Source organism: Oryx dammah, unplaced genomic scaffold (genome assembly GCF_014754425.2).
Source record: "Oryx dammah isolate SB20612 unplaced genomic scaffold, SCBI_Odam_1.1 HiC_scaffold_2, whole genome shotgun sequence".
Classification (NCBI taxonomy): domain Eukaryota; kingdom Metazoa; phylum Chordata; class Mammalia; order Artiodactyla; family Bovidae; genus Oryx; species Oryx dammah.
Genome location: NW_024070186.1, coordinates 47,752,788 through 47,780,399, shown reverse-complemented (window position 1 = coordinate 47,780,399; position 27,612 = coordinate 47,752,788). Strand labels below are relative to the sequence as shown.

General features: G+C 37.8%; 1 protein-coding gene across 1 annotated transcript in view; it reads right to left on the bottom strand.

Annotated features, from left to right (window-relative positions):
- The window catches only part of RSRC1 (arginine and serine rich coiled-coil 1), a 252,201-nt gene extending 224,982 nt beyond the window's left edge, over positions 1–27,219 (bottom strand). Inside the window, exons 1-3 of the mRNA XM_040247604.1 lie at positions 27,011–27,219; positions 13,958–14,153; positions 13,541–13,666 (exon numbers count right to left, since the gene is read on the bottom strand). Coding sequence (XP_040103538.1) covers positions 13,541–13,666; positions 13,958–14,151 — 320 coding nt within the window. The 5' untranslated portion in view covers positions 14,152–14,153; positions 27,011–27,219. The remainder of the gene's footprint in view (positions 1–13,540; positions 13,667–13,957; positions 14,154–27,010) is intronic.
- Positions 27,220–27,612: the final 393 nt, after the last annotated feature.

The following is a 27,612-nucleotide window of genomic DNA, read 5'->3' as shown; positions in this document are numbered from 1 at the left end:
ATCAGACACGACTGAACCAACTTGGCACGCATGCAACTACGTTTAAAAAAAAAGGCCAAAAATCTCAAACCAATAACTTACCTTTACATCTCAGAGAACCAGAAAAAGAAAATAAAAGAAATGAAAAGATTATAAGACTACTATGAACAACTATGAACAACATTACTTTGGCAACAAAGGTCCATCTAGTCAAAGCTATGATTTTTCCAGTAGTCATGTATGGATGTGAGAGTTGGACTATTAAGAAAGTTGAGCACTGAAGAACTGATGCTTTCGAACGGTGGTGTTGGAGAAGGCTCTTGAGAGACCCTTGGACAGCAAGGAGATTCAACTGTCCATCTTAAAAGAAATCAGTCCTGAATATTCATTGGAAGGACTGATGCTGAAGCTGAAACTCCAATACTCTGGCCACCTGATGCGAAGAACTGACTCACTAGAAAAGACCCTGATGCTGGGAAAGACTGAAGGCAGGAGGAGAAGGGGATGACAGAGGATGAGATGGTTGGATGGCATCACCGACTCAATGGACACGGGTTTGAGTGAACTCCGGGAGTTGGTGATGGACAGGGAGGCCTATCATGCAGCAGTCCATGGGGTCGCAAAGAGTCAGACACGACTGAGCAACTGAACTGAACTGATGAACAATTATATGCCAACAAATTAAATAATAGAAAAAAAAGGATAAATTCCTAGAAATATACAATTTAACAAGATTAAATTATGAAGAAAGAGGAAATCTGAACAAGCAAGGAGAATGCTAAATCAGTAACTAAAAACTTTCCAACAAATAAAAGCCCAGGACCAGACGGCTTCACTGGAGAATTCTATCAGCCATTTAAATAACAATTAATGTCAATTCCTCTCAAACAACTGAAGAAGAGGATACACTTCCAAACTCACGTTATAAGCCAGTATTATAACCCTGATACTGAAACCATGCAAAGATACCACAAGAAAATAAAAATACAGATGAATATCTGTGAATAACATGAATGCAAGGAAAATCAACAAAACACTATCAAACGAAATTCAGCAGTACACTGAAACACTTATACAACATAACCAAACAGGATTTATCCCTTGAATGAAAGGAATCTTAAATATGGAAAATACAGAATATTGAACTGGGTAGCCTATCCCTTCTCCAGCACATCTTTCCGACTCAGGAATTGAACCAGGTTCTCCTGCATTGCAGGCGGATTCTTTACCAGCTAAGCTATATGGGAAGCCCAAAATATGGAAAAATCATACTACATTAACAGAAATAGAGAACAAAAACCACATGATCATCTCAGCTGATGAAGAAAAACATCTTTTCATAAAATTCAACACCTTTCATAATAAAAAGCCAACAAATTAGCAATAGAAGGAAAGTATTCCAAAATAATAAAGGTTATATATGAAAGACCCAGAGCTAACATCATACTCAACAGTGAAAAACTGAAAGTTTTTCCTCTGAGTTCAGGAACAAGACAAGTACCCCCACACTCAACACAGTACTGGAATTCTCAGCCAGAGCAACTAGACATGAAAAACACTAAATAAACAAATAGCATCCCCACTGGAAAGATACCTGTTTACAGATGACATGATCTAATATGCAGAAAATCCTAAGATTATACACATACACACACACATATCCCCCCCAAGAAAATTAGAACTAATGAATTCAGAATTAACAGTTAAAAATAATTTGCATTTCTATATACTAACAATCTGGAAAGGAAATGAAAAAAAAAAATCCCATGTACAATATCATTAAAAAAAAAATGTACGAATAAACTTAACCAAGGAAGCAAAAGTCTAAAACACTCTAAATTGCAAGACACTGCTGAAAGAAATTAAATGTGACAAATAAAGGGTTAAACATCCCATATTCATGGCTTACAAAGATTTAATATTGTTAAACTGTCACAGGAGTATATACTACCAAAGCTATCTACAGATTCACAATTCCTATCAAAATTCAGAAGCAGAAAAAAAATTCTAAAATTAATATGGAATCTCAAAAGACTCCAGTAGCCAAAACAAAGGAACAAGATCGGAGGCCTCATACTTCCTGATTTCAATATATATTGTAAAGCTACAGTAACCAAAGTACAATATATGCAAACAGACAGACATATAGACCAATGGAACAGAACAGACAGCCCAAAAATAAACTCTTGAGTACATGGTAAAATGATCTTCAACAATGGTAACAAGACTACATGATAAAAAAATGACAACCTTTACAATAAATTTTGGGAAAACTGTATATTCACATGCAAAAGAATGAAGGTGGACCCTTTTCTTACACCATATATAAATATTAACTCAAATGGATTAAGAGCTAAGCTTAATGTCTGAAACTACAAACCTTCTATAAGAAAGGGGAAAAGCATCGTGACATTGAAATGGTCAAATATTGCTTACATATGACATCAAAAGCACAAGTTTAAAAAAAAATTAAGATAACTGGGACTACATCAAACCTTAAAACTTCTGTACAGGAAACAGCACAGTGAAAAGACAATCTATCAAATAGTAGAAAACATTTGCAAACCATAGCTCAGATAAAGGGTTAATATACAGACCTTTTTTTTAACCTCTATAACTCATAAATAAACAAACAAAAAACAAGCAACCAGATAAAAATTGGTCAAAAGACTCAAATAAACATTTCTCCAAAGAAGAGGTATGAATGGCCAATAGGCATATAAAAAGATTCTCAACATTACTAAATCATCAGCAAAATGAAAATCAAAAACAAAGATACTCTGTTAAACTTGTTAGGATGGACACTATCAAAAAAGTAAAAAATTTAAGTGTTGGCAAGGATGTAAAGAGATTGGAATCCTTGTGTGCTATTGGTTAGATGTAAACTGGTACAAGCAACTATCAAAAAAAGTATGGAGGGTCCCCCAAAAATTGAAAACAGAACTATCATAGGAATCCAGCAATCCCACTTCCACTTCAGATTATATAACCAAAAGGAACTGAGAGCAGGATACTGAAGAAGTATTTGCACACTAATTTTCACTGCAGCATTATTCACTATATCCAAGATGTGGAAACAATCTAAATGTCCATCAAAAGATGACAGATAAAGAAAACGTGGTATACACATAGAACAGAATATTATTCAGCCTTGAAAAAGATGGAAATTCTGTCCTATGTCACAACATAGATGAAATTTCGGACATTATGCTAAGTGAAAAAAGGAAATTATAAAAAGGTAAACAGAGCATAATCCCATTTATATATGATTTGTCTGATACAATCAAATTCATAGATACAAAGCAGAAGGAGAAGGGTGACTGCCAGGAGAGGGGAGGAGGGGGAAACTGAGTTGTTCCAAAGTTATAGAGTCGCAGTCACGAAAGATGAAAGAGTTCCATGGATCTTCCGTACAACAATGTGCATATACTTAACAATACTAAAATGTGCCCTGAAAATATGTTTAAAATTATCATTTATGTGTTTTTTACCACAATAAAAACATGTACCATAGGTACAAACAAAAAAGCTAAAATTACAAATACAATTTAAAACCATGAAATGGCACTACAAGTTGACAGCTTTGGCTAAAATTAATAAGACTAACACACCAAGTATGGGTGAGTTTGTAAGTAACTGGAATTCATGTACATTTTTGGTGGGAATAGAAATGATACAGCCATGGAAAATCATTTGGGAAACTAATTTTTTTATAAAACTAAAACAGGTACCTATTCTAGGACTCAGAAGTTGAACAACTAGATTTTCAATTATGAGAAATTAATTTAAATATTTAAAAGAAAGATGTATAAAAGAAATGTTTATAGTAGCTTTATTCATAATAGCCCAACCCATAAATACTCTAGGAGATCATAACAAGAAAATAGATAAACAGTGGTATGGTCACTACTTAGCAATAAACAAGAACAAAATAGAGATACATAAATCAAAGCATTAGGCTTACTATATAAAGCTACTTGCATCACTACATCTACATAAAAATCTAGAAAAATGGAATAAATGCATACAATAGAATACTATTCAACAATAAAAGCTTTCCTGATAGCTCACTTGGTAAAGAATCTGCCTGCAATGCAGGAGACCCCAGTTCGATTCCTGGGTCAGGAAGATCTGCTGGAGAAGGGACAGGCTACCCACTCCAGTATTCTTGGGCTTCCCATGTGGCTCAGCTTGTAAAGACTCCGTCTACAATGCGGGAGACCTAGTTTCGATCCCTGGGTTGGGAAGGTCCCCTGGAGAAGGGAACCTTCTACCCACTCCAGTATTCTGACCTGGAGAATTCTGTGGACTGTATAGTTCATGGGGTTGCAAAGAGTTGGACACTGACTGAGCAACTTTCACTTTCACATTCAACAATAACACCTGACCTGCCTCTTGAGAAACCTGTATGCAGGTCAGGAAGCAATAGTTAGAACTGGACATGGAACAACAGACAGGTTCCAAATAGAAAAAGGAGTACATCAAGGCTGTATATTGTCACCCTGCTTATTTAACTTATATGCAGAGCACCTCGTGAGAAATGCTGGGATGGAAGAAACACAAGCTGGAATCAAATTGCCGGGAGAAATATCAATCACCTCAGATATGCAGATGACACCACCCTTATGGCAGAAAGTGAAGAACTAAAGAGCCTCTTGATGAAAGTGAAAGAGGAGAGTGAAAAAGTTAGCTTAAAGCTCAACATTCAGAAAATGAAGACCATGGCATCCGGTCCCATCACTTCATGGCAGATAGATGGGGAAACTGTGGAAACAGTGGCTGACTTTATTTTTCTGGGCTCCAAAATCACTGCAGATGGTGACTGCAGCCATGAAATTAAAAGACGTTTACTCCTTGGAAGGAAAGTTATGACCAACCTAGATAGCATATTAAAAAGAAGAGACATTACTTTGTCAACAAAGGTCCGTCTAATCAAGGCTATGGTTTTTCCAGTGGTCATGTATGGACGTGAGAGTTGGACTATAAAGAAAGCTGAGTGCCAAAGAATTGATGCTTTTGAACTGTGGTATTGGAGAAGTCTCTTGAGAGTCCCTTGGACTGCAAGGAGATCCAACCAGTCCATCCTAAAGGAATCAGTCCTGAAGATTCATTGGAGGACTGATGTTGAAGCTGAAACTCCAATACTTTGGCCACCTGATGCAAAAAGCTGACTCACTGGAAAATACCCTGATGCTGGGAAAGATTGAGGGCAGGAGAAGAAGGGAACGACAGAGGATGAGATGGTTGGATGGCCTCACCTATTCGATGGGCATGGGTTTGGGTGGACTCTGGGAGTTGGTGATGAACAGGGAGGCCTGGTGTGCTGCGGTTCATGGGGTCGCAAAGAGTTGGACACGACTGAGCGACTGAACTGAACTACTGATACACACAACAACATGACTGAATCTCAGAAGTATGCTGAATAGAAATTTTTAACACTCATAAAAATTAATCTATAGCAGAAAAAAGTGGAAACAGTGGTTACCTCTAAGCAGAATGCAAGCAGGAATTAATTGGCAACAACTATGAGGGAAGGCTTAGCACCAAAGACCTGACACTTTCAAACTGTGGTACTGGAGAAGACTCTTGAGACTCCTGTGGACTGCAAGATCAAACCAGTCAATCCTAAAGGAAATCAACCCTGAATATGCATTGGAAGGACTGATGCTGAAGCTGAAACTCCAGTACTTTGGCCACCTGATGCGAAGAGCCCACACCTTAGAAAAGACTCATGCTGGGAAAGATGGAAGACAGGAGAAGGGGGTGACAGAGGATGAGATGGTTGGATGGCATCACTGACTCAATGGATTAGAGTTTGAGCAAGCTCCAGGAGATGGTAAAGGACAGGGAAGGACTGGCATGCTGCAGTCCATAAAGTCACAAAGAGCTGGACATGACTCAGTGACTGAGCAACAACAAATGAGGGAATTTTCTAGGTAAGAGTAATGTATGTTGGCAGGTAATGCATGCATCAGAACTTAGCAAGTATGTGCTTAGAATTTGTGCATTTCAATGTATATAAATTTTGCCTCAAAGAGAAATTTGTTTTTGTTTTCAAAAGGAAAAATTTATAAAGAAATATTCAACTCTACTTATAGATAAGCATGCTAAAGATTTAAGGGGAAAGCCTACTAATGTCTTCAACTGGTAATGCATAAAGAATTAGGATAAATTAATGGATAGAGAGAGAAATAGATAAATGAGTAAGTTGTAAAGTTAAAAAAAAAAACGGCAATCAAGGTGGTAGATATATGAGTCTTCACTGTAAAATTCAATTTTGCTCATGTTTGAAATTTTTCATAACATGCTAGAAGGAATCTATGAGATATATTTGAAGCAGTGATTAAAAGAAAATTCATTTAATTTAAACACTTAAACACTTTTATCAATAGAAATGAGGCAGAAATATAAATAATTAGCAGTTCAAAGACTTGAAAAGGAATAACAAACTAAACCAAAGAAAGCACAAAGCAGAAAATAAGAATAAAAGCAGGAATTAATAAGATAGAAAATGGAGAAAAAGATCTAAATAATCAATTTAAACGTTTGCTTTTAAATTAACAAAATAGAGAGTCAACTAACTAACATAAATAAAGGAGAAAGCATAAATATAAAAATAATAAGTGAAAAGAGGAAAATAAGCATTGAAACAGAGGAAAAAAGCTTAAATCATAAGAAACTACTTTGCAGATTTCTAGACAAATAACTTTTAAAATACAGGTGAAATAGTTAATACACCAGAAAAATATAGTTTACCAAAATTAAGTCTATAAGAACTACAAAGTTTAAACTGACCAATTTCTGTTGAAGAAATAAAGTTATCAAAAGATAAAAAAGCACCAGGCCCAGATGGTTTCACAAATCTATAACTCTGAATACCAGAAAACCTTCCCAATTCTTTTTATGAAGCAAGAATAATGATAAGTAATAACTGATAAACACAGTACAAAAAAAAAAAAAAGACCAACATCACATATGACTATAATTGTAAAAGTACTCACCTTAAAAATTAGTGAACACATTAAGAAAATACTACACCAGGAACAACTAAGATTTGATCCAGAAAACCAAGATCAGTTCCTTAAGATCTAAGGGGGGAAAAAAAAACTTGATTCTATTCACAGATGATGAAAAAGCCTTCAACAAAATTCACTATCCATTCCTGGAAAAAATAAAAACAAAGTTACAGATCCTCTCTTAACATGATAATATATATATATAGTCATATATATATATTCATATTATCATATAAGTAAATCCCCATGGGATTCTCCAGGTAAGAATACTGGAGTGGGCAGTATTCTTGCCTGGAGAATCCCATGTAGAGAGGAACCTGGCAGACTACAGTCACTGAGGTCACAAAAAGTCTGACATGACTTAGTGACTGGGCACAGGTGCATTTACACTAAAATCAGGAAAAAGATAAGGATGTATATCATCTCCTCTGGTATTAAATATTTTACTGGAAGTAAAAGCCAATGTAATTAGATGAGAGAAAGCAAATAGAAGAATAAAAATTTGAAAAGAAGCAAAACTATATCTATTTGCAGAAAATATGACACTGTATGTGACAAATCCTAGAGAATCAAGGCTAAAACTAATTCAAACAATAAAAGAACTGAGTAAGGTAGCAGGGTGTAAAATTAACATAATCCATACTATTCAAAATAATATAAAGATTCAATGTAATCTCTATCAAAATTCCAATGGTATTTTCACAGAAGTAGAAAAATCCAAAAAATTTGTAAGGAAACACAAAAAACCCTCAATACCCAAACAATCTTGAGAAAAAAGAAAAAGTTGGAGGAATTGTGCTTCCCGATTTCAATCTATATTACAAAGCTATAATCATCAAAACAATATAGGTTTGACCTAAAAACAGACACAGAGATCAATGGAAAATAGATAGCCCAGAAATGAAACCACACTTACATGGGCAATTAATTTACAACAAAGAAGATAAGAACATACACTAAGGAAAAGACAACCTTGTCAATAAGTGGTTCTAGAAAAACTGGACAATTACATGCAAAATAATCAAACTGGACTATTTTTTCATACCATACACAAACATATACTCAAAATGGATTAAAGATTTAAATGTAAGATTTGAAACCATAAAACTTCTAGAAGAAACAGTATGCTTTTTTGACATTGGTCCTAGTAATATTTTTTGGACAAGTATCTTTGAGCAAAGAAAACAAAAGCAAAAATAAACAAATAGGACTACATAAAACTAAAAAACTCTCGTACAATGAAGGAAACTATCAGCAAAACAAAAAGGCAGCCTGCTGAATTGCAGAAGATATCTGCAAATGATATATCTGATAACTAGTTAATATCCAAAACATACAATGAACTCATACAACTAAAAATCAAAAAACAAACTAGACTACAAAATAGGCAGAGGACCCGAATAGACATTTTTTCAAAGACATACACATGACCAACAGACACGTGAAAAGATGCTCAACATCACTAATCATGAGGAAAGAGCAAATCAAAACCACAATGAGATAGTCCCTCACACCTGTCAGAATGGCTTTTATCAAAAAGAAAACAAATAACGTGTTGCCAAGGATGTGGAAAAAAGGGAGCCCTTGCGCACTGTTGGTGGGAATGTAAACTGATACAGGCTCCTCAAAAAATTCAGCAATTCTCCTCTGAGATGTTTGTTTTTTATAGTGGTACATATAAGCAGTTCTGTAACTACATCCTGTGTATTCTAAAATTGAGGAAATAAGTAAATATGCTGTGAATAACAGTAGGTTTCTCACTTGTAAAAGGAAGTGATATGATACATGTCACAACTTGAGTACTTCGAGAACATAAAAATTGCACTAAAAAAGCAAAATCATCAAATTACTCTATAACTTATCCATGGAAACTTGCAGCAAACTTTAAATATTTGACTGCTTTCTTCCTGCCATCCCTCAAAACATGCTTCATCTTTCAATTACTTTTTAGATATGTAACAATAAAGTTCTGTGAAAGTATTTGACTTCCCATGACTGATATCACTCTTTTATTAAAAAGCACATAGATCATTAATAACATATCTTAAAATTTAGAATCACATACTACTATACTTTTTCTTTGAAAAACTCACTAGAGTTGACCCTTGACAATGTGTGTTTGAACTGTGAGGATTTTTCTGAACTGTAGATCTCTTTTCAAAAAAGAAGAGAGGTGAAAAGCAAAGGAGAAAAGGAAAGATATAAGCATCTGAATGCAGAGTTCCAAAGAATAGCAAGAAGAGATAAGAAAGCCTTCTTCAGCGATCAATGCAAAGAAACAGAGGAAAACAACACAATGGGGAAGACGAGAGATCTCTTCAAGAAAATTAGAGATACCAAGGGAACATTTCATGCAAAGATGGGCTCCATAAAGGACAGAATTGGTCTGGACCTAACAGAAGCAGAAGATATTAAGAAGAGGTGGCAAGAATACACGGAAGAACTGTACAAAAAAGATCTTCATGACCCAGATAATCATGATGATGTGATCACTAATCTAGAGCCAGACATCTTGGAATGTGAAGTCAAGTGGGCCTTAGAAAGCATCACTAAGAACAAAGTTAGTAGAGGTGATGGAATTCCAGTGGAGCTGTTTCAAATCCTGAAAGATGATGCTGTGAAAGTGCTACACTCAATATGCCAGCAAATTTGGAAAACTCAGCAGTGGCCACAGGACTGGAAAAGGTCAGTTTTCATTCCAATCCCAAAGAAAGGCAATGCCAGAGAATGCTCAAACTACCGCACAATTGAACTCATCTCACATGCTAGTAAAGTAATGCTCAAAATTCTCCAAGGCAGACTTCAGCAATACGTGAACCGTGAACTCCCTGATGTTCAAGCTGGTTTTAGAAAAGGCAGAGGAACCAGAGAGCAAATTGCCAACATCCGCTGGATCATGGAAAAAGCAAGAGAGTTCCAGAAAAACATCTATTTCTGCTTTATTGACTATGCCAAAGCCTTTGACTGTGTGGATCACAATAAACTGTGGAAAATTCTGAAAGAGATGGGAATACCAGACCACCTAATCTGCCTCTTAAGAAATCTGTATGCAGGGCAGGAAGCAACAGTTAGAACTGGACACGGAACAACAGACTGGTTCCAAATAGGAAAAGGAGTACGTCAAGGCTGTATATTGTCACCCTGCTTATTTAACTTATATGCAGAGTACATCATGAGAAACGCTGGCCTGGAAGAAACACAGCTGGAATCACGATTGCCGGGAGAAATATCAATCACCTCAGATATGCAGATGACACCACCCTTATGGCAGGAAGTGAAGAGGAACTTCAAAAAGCCTCTTGATGAAAGTGAAAGAGGAAAGCGAAAAAGTTGGCTTAAAGCTCAACATTCAGAAAAGAAAGATCATGGCATCCGGTCCCATCACTTCATGGGAAACAGATGGGGAAACAGTGGAAACAGTGTCAGACTTTATTTTGGGGGTCTCCAAAATCACTGCAGATGGTGACTGCAGCCATGAAATTAAAAGACGCTTACTCCTTGGAAGAAAAGTTATGACCTACCTAGATAGCATATTCAAAAGCAGAGACATTACTTTGCCAACTAAGGTCCATCTAGTCAAGGCTATGGTTTTTCCTGTGGTCATGTATGGATGTGAGAATTGGACTGTGAAGAAGGCTGAGCACCGAAGAATTGATGCTTTTGAACTGTGGTGTTGGAGAAGACTCTTGAGAATCCCTTGGACTGCAAGGAGATCCAACCAGTCCATTCTGAAGGAGATCAGCCCTGAGATTTCTTTGGAAGGAATGATGCTAAAGCTGAAACTCCAGTACTTTGGCCACCTCATGTGAAGAGTTGACTCATTGGAAAAGACTCTGATGCTGGGAGGGATTGGGGGCAGGAGGAGAAGGGGACGACCCAGGATGAGATGGCTGGATGGCATCACGGACTCGATGAACATGAGTCTGAGTGAACTCAGGAGATGGTGATGGACAGGGAGGCCTGGCATGCTGTGATTCATGGGGTCGCAAAGAGTCAGACACGACTGAGAGACTGAACTGAACTGAACTAAACTACATAAACTGCAGCTGGCCGGATATGTAGATGCAGAACTGTGGAGAGGGATGGCCAACTATGGGACCCAAGCATCTTCAGACTTTGGATTGGCAGCAGATCCTGGAATCAATCTCCTAAAGAAACTGAGGAACAAATGTATCTATATCTTCTTTATTTAAATTAAAGCCTTAATTAACTAAACTTTGCAAGGAATGAGTTTCCTAATTTTCTTGTTAAATTAAGATTAACCTAGAAACTCTTTCGGTTTAAACAAAGTCCTAAAACACATTTTCCAAAATTATGTCATGTATCAAACATGGATAGAAGTATTTTCTCAAAACATAGTGCTTTTCAACGTCTCTAGACTATTTAGTTATTGCAGTTATATCCTGATGTAAGTGTCGTTACAAGAGATACAAGAGACTGAGAAATTGCTATTTTGAATAAACCTCTGAACTTGTTTCCTCATATACAAAATGCAGGTATAAACCTGCATGAGAGCCTGACAGGGTTACAAAACTTAAAACCAGCAGTAAAATGAATGTGTGCTGGATAAGTTTGTTGCTGACTAGACATCACTGACATTTCTTTTCAGACCTTCTCTGCACTGTAAAATAGAAGAAATTAACCTCTCCAGATTCCCATCTGGACGCAGTTGCAGGTAGATACTTGAGAAGAGAAGCAGCCTCCAGGTAAGTAGTTTCTTGAGAACTACACACTTTGGTGCTACAAAGCTAGAGTTCTTAAAAGTTCTTAAAAGAAAATAAGCAGCTTCCACACTTCAGGCTAAATAGCTTCCCTAATTCCCTGAGCCCTTCCAAAAGTTATATAAGCCTTTAATTCCCCAAGTTAAAAGCCTGATGCTTGGAATCCAGTGGCTTGCATTTTCCAAATCAAACTGTGTTTGACTTATAAGGTGTATGTGAAAATGCTCTACAAACTAAAGAAGACCATACAAAAGCATGGATTATTATTTCTGTTCTCCCTGATAGGAAATTTCAGTTGAAGTTGTTTTCTGATAATCAGTTTCTAACAGCAATGTTTGGTACCAAGAGAGTCCCCTGCAAGAGTTTATGATATATGAGAGGAACAACATAATATTCACAATGCAACTTTTACAAATCAGGAGTCAGATGTGATGGTGGATGAGAAGGATGGATTAAATGTGACTTCGGAGTGAAAAGGTAAAAATTAAGAAATGATTTATGGAAGAGAATTAAGGATTAAACAGACCTGAACACTGTTTCATGGTAGGAAAACTTCTTAAATCAGAGACAATATAAGAAACTGGAAGAAAGAGCATGCTCAAATAAACAAACTGAGCAACTCAGAGCCATGGATGGAGAACAAAAGGCATGTAACACAAAGTGGCTTCCTTTCATGTTGAGTGTGTACAAAGGAGAGGGGGCTGGGGCGAAATAGTACAAGGCCAGGAAAGCTAAACATTTGGACTTGACTGTTATTATCCAACTTCAGATTCAGAGAGACTTATAGAATTTTATGCCTAGATAACAAAATCATGCAGCGAATTAACATACTGCCAAAACTAGAGCCTAACAGGATGAAAAACTAAAGAAACTGCTTTTCCTAAAATACTGTTTTTGTCCTAAGACTCTTCTCAAAAATGGTGGTCCCTCCTTACCATGGTCCCCATCCTATTCAACCATAACTTCTAGCATTACCCAAAACATACAACTCTTTCTAAATAGACTACATTCTGTATTACTGGCCCTTGAGCACAGCTAGAAAATCCAAGTAGAATGACATCAGGTACTAACTAATCTTCCCAGGCCACTATAACAAAGTACATACACCGGGAAGCTTAAACAACAGAAATGTATCTCACAAAGTCCATAAAGTCAAAGATAATATGCCAGCTGATCTGGTTCCTGATAAGGGCTCCTTTCCTGGTATGTAGATGGCCATTTTTTCAGTGTCTCACATGACCTTTCCTCTGAGTGTATGCTCAAGAGAGAGAAACATCTCTCTCTCTCTTCTTATAAGGCCACCAGCCCTGTTGGATTAGGGCCCCACTGACCTTTATGACCTTAACTTTAATTACCTCCATAAAGACCCTATCTCCAAACACAGTTACACTGGGGGTTGAAACTTCAACATGAATTCAGCAAGGACAGAGTCACTCCAAAATACATTGGGTTATTCCTTAAGAGATTTTGCAGCTTCTGTTCTTACATTCTTGAAATACTTCCTCTATCAGGTGAAAAAGCCCAGCCATTCCTATCAAAGGATGAAAAGCCACAGGGAAACTAAGGCACCCACCTCTCACCCAACCCCCCACTGCTGAGCCAACAGCCAACACCAAATGCCAGATACATGAATGAAGCCACACTGCACCATCCAGTTTCAATCAAGCTATCAGAAAGCTACAACCACAGGCGTGACCCTAGGTGAAACTAACAGAACTGCCAGGGAAGCTGAGACAAAATTGTAAAATGGAGGGAAAAATAAATGATTATTGCTTTAAGTCACTAAATTTTGTTACAAAGCAGTAAATAGTTGATATGGCATACCTTCTTGTTCTGCTTTTTGACCTAGACCTCTGAACTCTGTATGATTTTCCTCGACCCCTTGAACGACTTCGACTTCGTTTTCTTCTAGAGCCGTAAGAAGAGCTACTGCTTGATCGATGTCTGCGTCTGAAAAAGAACATAATCAAATATTACTTGCTTCAAAATGTTACCAGATACTATGTTATGAGTCCTATACTGGTTTACAGGCTTATCTACAAAGAATAGACAAAGGATAAACACCTATGGGCTACGTCTGGAAGAAAACAAAATAAAATCTTTGGGTTGAGACTTAAACCTCATAAATATATAACTACAAAAAGAAAAATATTTCACCCATAAAACTTCAAAGTACAAAACCATATGAACTCTAAGGAATGTCACTCTTGCTACTACATAAGTAAAAATTATGAAAATCACCTTCTATCATAAGAATGTGAGCGAGGCTGAAGATCTCTGGACCAAGATCTTGACTTTGACCTTGATCTCCTTCCGCCTTTCTTTCGGCTGTACGTTCTACTATCTGAAGAACTGCTGGAAGAAGATCGTCTACGGTGTTTCTTTTTTCTCTTGCTTCTGCTTTCTTCTTCAGTATCTGATGACCGGCGGCCCATTTCTACAGGTTTAAATTAAAAGAAAATTATTTCTAACATAATGGAACAATGGATGAAATTTAATATAGTAATTTTCTTGTATCTGAAAAATTTCCAATGTCTTAGTAAAGTATAATTTAAATGTACCAATCTTAACAAGACATGAGAAACAGCTCTAGTACAGTCTTCTAGCACTATCAGTTTACTGTTTTCACAATTTATGAATAAAGTAAACTCATCCTAAATTTTTTTAAATGTCTTCAAAACAGTCAACCCTGAGGATGGTTCCTTACAACAATTTTCTTATGCTTCAAGTTGCATTTATCATTAATTATATGATACTTGGTTTAGGGATCAACTATCTAATCTTATATTCTCACATTCCTTAAAGATAAAAGATATTTTACTATCTTTTAGAGTTAAACTTTCCTAACTGAAAATTGTAAAATTTTCATCTCTGTTCAAGCTATCAGAAATTTTGTATCTCTGTTTGTTTCCAAGGCAAACCGTTCAATATCACAGTAATCCAAGTCTCTGCCCTGACCAGCAATGCTGAAGAAGCTGAAGTTGAACAGTTCTATGAAGACCTACAAGACCTTTTAGAACTAACACCCAAAAAAGATGTCCTTTTCATTATAGGGGACTGGAATGCAAAAGTAGGAAGTCAAGAAACACCTGGAATAACAGGCAAGTTTGTCCTTGGAGTACAGAATGAAGCAGGGCAAAGGCTAACAGAGTTCTGCCAAGAGAACGCACTGGTCATAGCAAACACTCTCTTCCAACAACACAGGAGAATACTCTACACATGGACATCACCAGATGGTTGACAACAAGATCAGACTGATTATATTCTTTGCAGCCAAAGATGGAGAAGCTCTATATGGTCAGCAAAAACAAGACTGGGGGGGGAAAAAAAAAAAAAAACAAGACTGGGAGCTGACTGGCTTGGATCATGAACTCCTTATTGCTAAATTCAGACTTAAATGGAAGAAAGTGGGGAAAACCACTAGACCATTCAGGTATGACCTAAATCAAATTCCGTATGATTATACAGTGGAAGTGAGAAATAGATTTAAGGCACTAGATCTAATAGTCAGAGTGCCTGATGAACTATGGATGAAGGTTTGTGACATTGTACAGGAGACAGGAATCAAGACCATCCCCAAGAAAAAGAAATGCAAAAAAGCAAAATGGCTGTCTGAGGAGGCCTTACAAATAGTTGTGAAAAGAAGGGAAGCGAAAAGCAAAGGAGAAAAGGAAAGATATACACCCATTTGAATGCAGAGTTCCAAAGATAGCAAGGAGAGATACAAAAGCCTTCCTCAGCCATCAATGCAAAGAAACAGAGGAAAACAACAGAATGGGAAAGACTAGAGATCTCTTCAAGAAAATTTAACATACCAAGGGAACATTTCATGCAAAGATGGGCACAATAAAGGACAGAATGGTAGGGACCTAACAGAAGCAGAAGATATTAAGAGGTGGCAAGAATACACAGAAGAACTATACAAAAAAGATCTTCACAACCCAAACAATAACGATGGTGATAATCACTCACCTAGAGCCAGACATCCTGGAATGTGAAGTCAAGTGGGCCTTAGGAAGCATCACTACGAACAAACATAGTAGAGGTGATGGAATTCCAGTGGAGCTGTTTCAAATCCTGAAAGATGATGCTGTGAAAGTGCTGCACTCAATATGCCAGCAAATTTGGAAAACTTAGCAGTGGCCACAGGACTGGAAAAGGTCAGTTTTCATTCCAATCCCAAAGAATGGCAAGGCCAAAGAATGCTCAAACTACCACACAACTGCATTCATCTCACACGCTAGTAAAGTAATGCTTAAAATTCTCCAAGCCAGGCTTCAACAGTAAGTGAACTGTGAACTTCCAGATGTTCAAGCTGGATTTAGAAAAGGCAGAGGAACCAGAGATCAAATTGCCAACATCCACTGGATCATCGAAAAAGCAAGGGAGATCCACAAAAATATCTATTTCCGCTTTACTGGCTATGCCAAAGACTTTGACTGTGTAGATCACAATAAACTGCGGAAAATGCTTCAAGAGATGGGAATACCAGACCACCTGACCTGCCTCTTGAGAAACCCGTATGCAGGTCAGGAAGCAACAGTTAGAACTGGACATGAAACAACAGACTGGTTCCAAATAGGAAAAGGAGTACGTCAAGGCTGTATATTGTCACCCTGCTTATTTAACTTATATGCAGAGTACATCATGAGAAAAGCTGAGCTGGAGGAAGCACAAGCTGGAATCAAGATTGCCAGGAGAAATATCAATAACCTCAGATATTCAGATGACACCACCCTTATGGCAGAAAGTGAAGAACTAAAGAGCCTCTTGATGAAAGTGAAAGAGGAGAGTGAAAAAGTTGGCTTAAAGCTCAACATTCAGAAAACCAAGATCATGGCATCCAGTCCCATCACTTAATGGCAAATAGATGGGAAAACAGTGGCTGACTTTATTTTTCTGGGCCCCCAAATCACTGCAGATGGTGACTGCAGCCATGAAATTGAAAGACTTACTCCTTGGAAGAAAAGTTATGACCAATCTAGATAGCATATTCAAAAGAAGAGACATTACTTTGTCAACAAAGGTCTGTCTAATCAAGGCTATGGTTTTTCCTGTGGTCACGTATGGATGTGAGAGTTGGACTATAAAGAAAGCTGAGTGCCAAAGAATTGATGCTTTTGAACTGTGGTGTTGGAGAAGACTCTTGAGAATCCCCTGGACTGCAAGGAGATCCAACCAGTCCATCCTAAAGGAGATCAGTCCTGAATATTCCTTGGAAGGACTGATGCTGAAGCTGAAACTCCAGTACTCTGGCCACCTGATGTGAAGAGCTGACTCATTGGAAAATACCCTGATGCTGGGAAAGATTGAGGGCAGGAGGAGAAGGGGATGACAAAGGATGAGATGGTTGGATGGCATCACTGACTTGATGGACATGGGTTTGGATGGACTCTGGGAGTTGGTGATGGACAGGGAGGCCTGGCCTGCTGCGGTTCATGGGGTCGCAAAGAGTCGGACACAACTGAGCGACTGAACTGAATTGAAAATTCTAAAATTTCAAATGGATAAGACCTCATTAATCATCAACAAAGTGCAAACTGAAACAATACACCATTATCACGTAACTCATAAAATATGAGAAGGGAAGTATTAACTAATGTACCAAAGTTGATGAAGTATTGTTAACTAAAATATCAAAAATGAAGTCTAACTGTTCACATTGCTAGTACCTATAAAAGTGGTGATAAAATCCTTTCAGAAAGCAATTAAGCAATTTAAATAAAGAGTTTTAAAAATGTTGATGCTTCTTTGACAAAACAATCTTATTTCTAGGCATATATCTGCAAAGTTTTCCACTGCAGCATTATCTAAAACTGTATGTACAGAGGGCTTCCTTGGTGGCTTAATGGTAATGAATCCACCTACAAAGCAAGAGACAAGGATTTGACCCCTGATCCAAGAAGATCCCACATGCGCTGGAGAAACTAAGCCCGTGCCCCACAACTCCTGAGTTTGTGCTCTAGAATCCGGCAGCCACACTACTAAGTCCGCAAGTGACAGCTACTGAAGCCTGAGCGCACTTGAGTCTGTGCTCCGAAACAAGAGAAGTCACCGCAATAAGAAGACTGTGTACTGCAAGAAGAGAAAAGCTTCTGCAGAAACAAAGATCCAGCACAGCCAAAAATAAACACAATAAACAAATACAATTAAAACTGCATGTAGACAGACTACAATGTAAGAAAATATATGCATATGAGTAAGAGCAAAAATGAAGACAATTGATAAATATTTAAGTAAGGAAATTGGGTAATTTTTTCTCTTTTTTAACTGATCAGCCCAGGGATTTCTTTGGAAGGAATGATGCTAAAGCTGAAACTCCAGTACTTTGGCCACCTCATGCGAAGAGTTGACTCATTGGAAAAGACTCTGATGCTGGGAGGGATTGGGGGCAGGAGGAGAAGGGGACGACCGAGGATGAGATGGCTGGATGGCATCACGGACTCAATGGACATGAGTCTGAGTGAACTCGGGAGTTGGTGATGGACAGGGAGGCCTGGTGTGCTGCGATTCATGGGGTCGCAAAGAGTCGGACACGACTGAGCAACTGAACTGAACTGTATTCTATATGGCTGTGGTATATTTGCATATTTACTATACAAAAGAAAAAACATATAGAATATAAGGTTTTTATATTTAGACAATAACTGATAAGAAGCCTACTTGTCTTACTTTAAAGTTAGATTCTCAATTGGAATCTTTTTTTTACTAAAATAGATATTAGCTATCTTTGGATGTCACATAAAGGCAAGATCCATCTTTCCTAATAGGTAGGATGAATAGTTAATGAATCAGATAAACAAAAATCTCACACTTCATTTTAATATTTATTTAGATTAAGCTAAATATCATTACTCTAAAAAAAGCAATACATTAAATTACAGCTTTGTTTTCAGAACTAAGTGAGCCATCCCTTCCTTGACTCTAATGTAATTCTAGTTGAAAGTCACTGTTATAACTCAATTCAAAACTTAAAGCTATTTACCTGGAGCCAGAATTAGACTTTAAATATAGTTCTGGACCTCAAAGCTGTTCACATTTCTAACATTTCACAGTTCAACTGAACATTGGAAAAACTTGGTTTTGAAAAGCTCAGTAAATCACTAGCTTATCTAAGCCAGTTTCCTCATTGAAAACAAAACTGCACTTCTCGTACGATCACTATGATCCTCTCCAGCTCTCAAAATACTACAATTATGAAATCTTATATATACATACAGTATATATGTACATACATACATATATATTTAAATGTGTGTATATAATAAACTAAAGATCCTCTTGATGAGGGTAAAAGAGGGGAGTGAAAAAAGCTGGCTTAAAGCTCAACATTCAAAAAACAAAGACCATGGCATCCAGTCCCATCACTTCATGGCAAACAGATGGGAAAAAAGTGCAAACAGTGACAGGTTTTTTCTTGGGCTCCAAAATCACTGCAGACAGTGACTATACCCACGAAATTAAAAGACGCTTGCTCCCTGGAAGAAAAGCTGTGACAATCCTAGATAGCTTATTGCAAAGCAGAGACACCACTTTGCCACCAAAGGTCCACACAGTGAAAGCTATGGTTTTTCCCATAGTCATGTACAGATGTGAGATGTGAACCATAAAGAAGCCTAAGCGCCAGTGCTGAGAAATCAATGTTTTCGAAACATGGTGCTGCAGTTCTTGAGAGTCCTCCTGGACTGCAAGGAGATCAAACCAGTCAATCCTAAAGGAAATCAACCCTGAATATTCATTGGAAGGACTGATGCTGAAGCTGAAACTCCAATACTTTGGCCACCCGATACAAAGAGCCAACTCACTGGAAAAGACCCTAATGCTGGGAAAGACTGAGGACAGGAGGAGAAGGAGGTAACAGAAGATGAGACAGTTGGCTGGCATCACTGACTCAATGAACATGAGTTTGAGCAAACTCCAAGAGATAGTGAAGTCAGGGAAGCCTGGCACACTGTAGTTTATGGGGTCGCAAAGTCAGACACGACTTAGTGACTAAAAAAACAATAACATGTATTTACTATTTATATCCATATAGCCATTATAGATCATATATAACCACATATCTCTGTATATGTATATATGTATGTATGTATATATATATGTATGTATTTCATTAAGCAATTTGTATATAATTGATAATATTGATCATCTAAGCATTCTAATTTCCTTTTTCTTGTTTCAACCTTTAAACAGTTAAGAATTTTCTCTACTTGCAAATAACCAAATTAAGATGGGTTTTTATTTATTACCTGGTTTAAAAAATACATTATAGTAAAGGATAAAAAAGCATAAAGAAGATAGTGAAGACTAGAGGAGAAAACTACAGGACAAGTAGACAAGATATGTCAACAAATTTTTAGCAAATAAAAAACAGATGCAGGATTTAGAACTAAGAATGCTGAACATCAAGCAACTGCAGAGATTTCCAATTGAAGAAAAGCCAATTCACATAGCAAAAATCAGAAAGGATCAGGAATTTGAGACACCAGATACCACAGCAGGCACAATGAGGCACAGAACTAAAAAACAAAGGAATTGGTTTAAATTCTATAAAGAAGTAATTGCTCAGGTCCCTGATGCCATTCAACCAGATCAGTTCAGTTCAGTCGCTCAGTCGTGTCCGATTCTTTGAGACCCCATTAATCACAGAACGCCAGGCCTCCCTGTCCATCACCAACTCCCGGAGTTCAGCCAGACTCATGTCCATCGAGTCAGTGATGCCATCCAACCATCTCATCCTCTGTCATCCCCTTTTCCTCCTGCCCCTAATCCCTCCCAGCATCAGAGTCTTTTCCAATGAGTCAACTCTTCGCATGAGGTGGCCAGAGTACTGGAGTTTCAGCTTTAGCATCATAGGGGACTGCTATTCCCCATTCCCAGAAGAATAGGGGGTTAATTTTAGAAAAATGATGAAACAGTGAAGCACCAGGTCCAGGGGGTACAGGAAAAGAGGGCAGAGAAATGTTCAACTAAAAGTTAAAGGGATTAAGTGAACAATCTAACAGTAAATACTGTCACCCTGTGTGTACTTCCCTGGTGGCTCAGATGGTAAAGCGTCTGTCTACAATGCGGGAGACCTGGCTTCTATCACTGGGTCAGGAAGATCCTCTAGAGAAGGAAATGGCAATCCACTCCAGTACTATTGCCTGGAAAATCCCATGGACAGAGGAGCTTGGTAGGCTACAGTTCATGGGCTCACAAAGAGTCAGACACAACTGAGCAATTTCACTTCACTTTGTGTGTACTTGGCTCCAAGAATTCAGAGTAATCTCTTTTCCAAAAACTAAACAGTACCTGGAAGAAGCTATATTAAAACCAAGTCCACCAGTTAACAAGCCCAAACCTTAAACACAGCAAACTTTTTTTTTTTAATACTTCTTTTTGCTTTGGCCCTGCCACACAGCTTGTGGGATCTTAGTTCCCTGACCAGGCACCAAACCCAGGTCCTCAGCAGCAAGAGTATGGAGTCTTAACCACTGAAATTCCCCACAATAAACTTTTTTCTACAAATGTTTCTGCTGGTAACTTTTTTTATACAACAAAAGAAAACAAATCATGTAATGCAATTCTTCATCATAAGAGACAGAAGTGAAGTGAAGTTGCTCAGTCGTGTCCAACTCTTTGCGACCCCATGGACGGTAGCCTACCAGGCTCCTCAGTCCATGGAATTTTCCAGGCAGGAGTACTGGAGTGGGTTGCCATTTCCTTCTCCAGGGGATCTTCCCAACCCAGGGATCAAACCCGGGTCTCCTGCACTGCAGGCAGAGGCTTTACCGTCTGAGCCACCAGGGAAGCAGAAGCCAAGCAGAAAATCAAGCAACTCATAGTAAGCCAGAAACATGCAAGAATGAAGAAAACACTATCCTCAGAAATATATGAGAAGATGATCCAAACAGGAATAGGAGGAACAGCCATAGAATAGGAGAGAAATCCTGAAATTTAAACAAACAATAAGTTGTAAGTAACACAACAGGGTCAGAGGATACTATCATGAAAAGTAGAAAGAAAAAGATAAAAAAAAATGGGAGGTAAAAGAGGATCAATCCAGGAAGTCCAATATCCAACTGATATATATTCCAGAAAGAAACAGAGCACAGAAAACAGAAAAAAAAAAACTATCCAAAAAATAATTTTAAAAATTTACAGAATTGAAAAACATGAATTGCCCTAAGTCCCTGGGACAATGAATTTGAAAAGACCTATACCTGACATACCTCATAAAACTTCAGAAACGAAAAATACAAAGAAGAACCTAGAAAGTTCTAAAGGTAAAAAATGGTAAAAGGCACAGGGCTTCTCAGCAGCAACACAGCAAACAATGGAGACTTGCCTTCAGAATTCTAAGTGAAAATCATTTTCAAACTAGAATGTATATTCAGCTGAAGCATAGATCTAATATGAGATCAGAATAAAGACATTTTCAGATATGCAAAGGCTCCAATTATACCTCAAGCTCATCCTTTTTTAGGAAGGTATTGAAGGATGTGCTCCAACAGAAAGACAGAGTGAATAAAGATGACCCAGATTCAGAAATAACACTTGAGATAGGTTAAAAAGTCCCAGAGTGATAGCATGCCAAGGTATAAGGAATACATCAATGAACAAAAGAGAAAAATCCTTGCCCTCAAGGAGTTTACATTCTAGTTTAACAGTAGTTCCCAATGGGTTCTGTAGACCCCGGGGTATTCCTAAGACCTGAAGGGATCCAACCAGCTAAAACTAATTTTATTACACTAAAACTTGATTTACCTTTTTTAGTGTGTTGACTTTTGTGCTGATGATGTAGAAGCAGTGGTAGGCAAAATTGCTGGTGCTTTAACAGGAATCAAGGTAATGGGACCAAACTGTACTAACAGTCACTGAATTCTTCACTGCAATATACAGTTGTTGTTGTTGCTTTTTTTTTAAAGAAAGGCAGTTTCACTTAGGTATGTCCTTGATAAAGCAGTAAAATCATCAATTCTATAAATTTCAACCCTTGAGAACACATCTTAATAGTCTGTGTGATGAAATAGGAAACACAGAAACTGAAGAACAACAGGTTATCTTGAGGGAACATTTGTGCAGCTGAATAACAAGTTTAACTAGCTGCTTTTATTGTGAAACACTATTTAAAAGAACTGACTGTGATTATTCAGACTTGGGCATGTGACGTTTTCTCAAGAATGAATTAAAGGAGTCTGTCCTTTAAGGAAACTGTCAATTTATGGCCAATGATAAAATCTGAGCTCTCAATTAACGAAGATATATGGAGTCTATAAAAATGTTACTGATGAACCTATCTGTAGGGAAGGAATGGAGAGGCAGATGTAGAGAACAAACTTGTGGACACAACAGAGGAAGGAAAGGATGAGACAGACTGAGAAAGTGGTATTGACATTTATACACTATCATGTGTAAAACAGCTAGTGGTAAGTTCCTATATAACACAGGGAGCCCAGTCTGGCACTCAGTGATGACCTAGAGGGGTGGGATACGGTAGGCAAGGGAGGCAATATATATGACTAATAATGCATTATTATATGGCAGAAACCAACACAACACTGTAAAGCAATTTGCCTCCAATTAAAAAATAGATTAAAAATAAAATATAATACTAACACAAAAAAATTTGAGCTCTCAAGCAAAAATCAAAATGTTGGATAACTTATATTTGTCACCATGAGACTGACAGCTTCTCAGCACTTAAAGATTTCTTTGATGAGGTCAATGATGATATTAACAAATTGGAATTTTTAAATTATATAATGAAGTTTGTATTTAGAAGCTACACATAACTCACTGAACCAGCATTTTCCAATAAGCCAATGTACAATGTCACAGACTCATGTTATGAGTAAAATATCCATTCACGGTAGGAGACAAACCAAGAGATTTTAATGTAACAGAGCATGAAAAAGTCATTGACATCGTTTCAAATACCACATTGCAACAAATATTTAAGAAACTACTACCTGTCAAGTTATGGCACAGTATTAAGGAAGTAATTATCTGAAAAGGGTATTAAAATACTATTTTTTCCAACAACGTATCTATGTGAAATCTGGATTTTCTTTCATATAATTCATTCAAAAAGTCATCACAACAGACTGAATGTGAAAGCAGATACAAGAATCCAGTTGTCTTCTATTAAGCCAGACAGTAGAGATTTGCAAAAAGGAAAAATAATGCCACTTTTTTCACTTTTGTTTTGGAAAATATAGCTATCTTTCACATCAAATATGTTATTTATGTTACCAAGTAATGGATTTATTACTGTTATTTTTATGTGGACTAATTAATAAATACTTCAAATTTTTGTTTTAATTACTAGAAAGGCAATATTTCCAGATATAACCCATGTGGATAAAAGTCTGTGGGGTTCTCTATAATTTTTAAGCATGTAAAGGGATCTTAAATCTAAAAAGTATGAGACCTACTACTCTAAGGTACCTATAGTCATTTTTATTCTACATTTTCATCCAGCTTAAGTACCTACATAAGGCATAAAGAAGTAGGAAAAAATGAAAAAGACATACATCTAATTATGTATCTTGCTGATGACCAAAAAAAGAGATTGAGAGGTGGGTATACATTTTTTCTATTCTTTAATATCAAATAACATAATTCATCCATATTAGAATAATGATTACATTTAACTCAGAAAAGTTAATGGAAGATATACAGTCCTTCCTTAGAGTGACCAAATGAAAAAATGATTAAAAAATCACTGTCATAAATTTATAAATACTTTTTCTGGTGATGCATTTACATTTAAAAAAAATCACACCGAAGTATAATTAATCTCAATAAGAGAAACAAAAAGTAATTACATTTCTTTATTATAAACTCAAATACCTATTCAGAAAAGGAACTGAACACTAAGAACAAATCAAAGGTAGGTCCAAAAACTGACTTCTCATCAATGATAGTATTGAATTCCTACTCACTACCCTAGATATATACTTACCACTGGATTTCCACAATGTCACTAGCATGTAATTTGCTCATTCAAGTCATAGTGGTTGATTTATATTATATCACACATTTCCAGTAAGGAAGAACTGTTTTTATTTAACTCCATTGGTAAGTATAACACATGGCAAGATGCATTAATAGCTCTTTCCAGTAAGAGCAAAGATAAATTGAGCATAGATATTTAGGAGTCCCAGAACCTAACACTTTTTCAAGCCATCTGTAAGCAGAAAAGGCAAATAGGGAGAGAAGGCTCTCAGTTTTCTGTTCTCACTTGTCTCTATTACTTCCTGGTTGCAGTTTCATGGTCACAAACCATATCCAACTAACTCCCATTACAGAATTGAAGCTATGACAATAATGACTACAGTAGGACATCAATTTACAAAATCATCGTATTGTAAAGTTTAGGTGATTGATTGAAGATGTAGAATCCAAAATGCATCATTCAAAAGAGAGCTTAAAGGCATACACAAGTAGTTCCTTTGTCTGGTAATCAATAAGGTAAAGTAAGCATTTATCTTTTTCAGAAAGCAGGCAGTTAGAGAGAACAAATATTCCTAAAGAACATGACATTTTATAATTATTTCACCACTACTCATTCTTCAGTTTATCAAACTATAATCTTTTTGATCTTGGACACATGACCAAATAAGGGCAAGGGGGAGGAACAGTCATTTCAATGGGAAATCCACCTCAAAGGTGTAAAGTAAAAATGGGGTTAACATCATTTAGCATAGGAAGAAATCCACAAACAAGTACAGAATCACCCAAGGCAATAAAAGAACTAAGGTTAAATTCTAGCTTAATGAGCAAAATAAAGCAAAACTCAAGAGGTACAGAATTGTTAAAACATTCCTCCCAGCACAACTAAAAATTTGCAGACTAGCATCTTTTTTTTTTCATTAAAGCATTATCAGTCATAGGAATTTCTTCCCAATGGTTTGAAAATAAAAGTGGAAAATACACCAATACATATAATATAACAATCTTATTAGATAAGTTTTCCAACTCATAATACAACTGTTTGCTTAGTCAAGCTGGTAAGACCAATTAGTAAGACTAGGAAGACTAGCCAAGCTGGTAGGTGCCAGCTGCCTTTATTTCAGTTTCAAACATTTTTAGCCCTCTTACTGAAGAACATACAGTAATAAAGTGCTACCACTTAGCAGGAAATCTTTGTCTGCAAAGAAAGTGAATATTTATAGACTCTAGAGCTAAAGGGGCTCTGAAAGGATACTCAGTTTCCCCAGGAGGTTGCACCTGTCATATCTGCTATAATCCTTAAACCCGAAAACCGCATATCTTCTTCACTTAGAGCTTTTATGGCTAAATCCAAAGACAACTGGAAAACTTTTTTGTGACAATACGAAACACTTTTATTTAACTACCTAGTACCTAATCAGTTGAAACCCAAGTACAAGTAAGTTACTGCTAATCCGGGGCGGGGTTGGGGGGGCGGGGGGGACGGGAAATGGCCTCCACTGCGCATTTAAAGATACATAACCTCTGAAAGAAAATTAAGGTTGACCTAAAAACAAGAGCAGGCAACATGTATACTAGTGCATAACCTCTCATAGACCATAGATAGCCATGTGCTCTTGGTCTATGACCACAAGTCCTGAAATCAAGGAAAGAGATGAATGTTAAAGGCGAATAAATCTAACAAATATATTTATTTGTTAAGGAAGGAAGTCTATGTCACCCTGCATCACCTCTCTTCCCAGCATGCCAGTGTGAGCCAGGAAGGATAGGAGGTGGGGTAGGGGTGGAGGTGCGGATTCGGGTGAGGGAGGGTAAGCTGCAAGAGCAGGCGAATTTAAAGTAGATGTAACAGAGTGGACGGGACACAGTACACCTTCTCGCTCCACCCTACCTAAAACTAGTAACCAAACTCCAGTCACATCTCACAAGGCAAACCCAGAAACTCAAAGGCAGGCTATCAAAGATCAGGGACTGCGGTGGGGGCGGGAGAGAGAGAGAGGTTTTGAGGAGGGAAAGGGTAAAAGAGTCGGCTAACTCTCCCTCACCACCTCTAGACTCAAGGCCTAGCCTGAGGCCTGCGAGCGCGTACAGCCCTATAATCGCCACCACCCTAAGGCCCCAGCTTGGCCCTCAAAAGGTCAGAAGCCTCCAGGTGCCCAGCGCATGCGCACTGTGCCACCCAGCACGCCGCCGGACCGCCAACCCCCTACCCCCACCCACCTCCCGCAGCCGCCGCCGCCGCCGCTGCCTCCAGTACACAGGCAGCGCCAGGCCCGCGCCGCCTCACGCCAGAGTAGGGCCTCGGAACCCCTCAGCTGCGAGCGCTGCCTCTCAGGTCCCCGACGCGGTCATCACCTGGATTCCGGCCTTCGGGCTTACACCTCCAGTAGACTTGCAAGCGCCGCAGACCCAAAAATGTTTCTTCAAATCTGGGCGCCGCCGGCGTTCACCGAACTTGCTTCAGTTTAAGCTCACCGCCTTCCTGGTTCCACCACCAGGCAGCGTCAGCCGAATTTTCGAGTGCATCGATGGAAACTGCCAGGCGTTAGGAGAGCCGAAGGAGTAGATTGTCACGCCGCCAATTTTTTGTTTGGTGTTGGTTTTCCGTGCTTTGATTATTTGATTTTCTTATTACCAAAAAGCAATTAAGGTGGGGACAGAAAAGTTTTATTGCCTTAGTAATCGTCGTTATCTTCACGGATAATCAGTAAACAAATCCGCATCATAGGAAGTTATGTTTAAGACACCCACACGTAGCAAAATCGATTATCTCATGCTGGGAGAGGAGGAAACTGGCCCAACAATAATAAATCAAGGGAGTGTGTCTGTATAGCGTCAGAGTTGTTTGTGATTAAATTGTAATGATTTATTTGAAAAACTGCATTAAAAATCGGTGTTTCTTCTGCGCTAAAGGTGAAGGCACAGGCTGGGAACAAATTTTTTTCTCCCATTAAAGT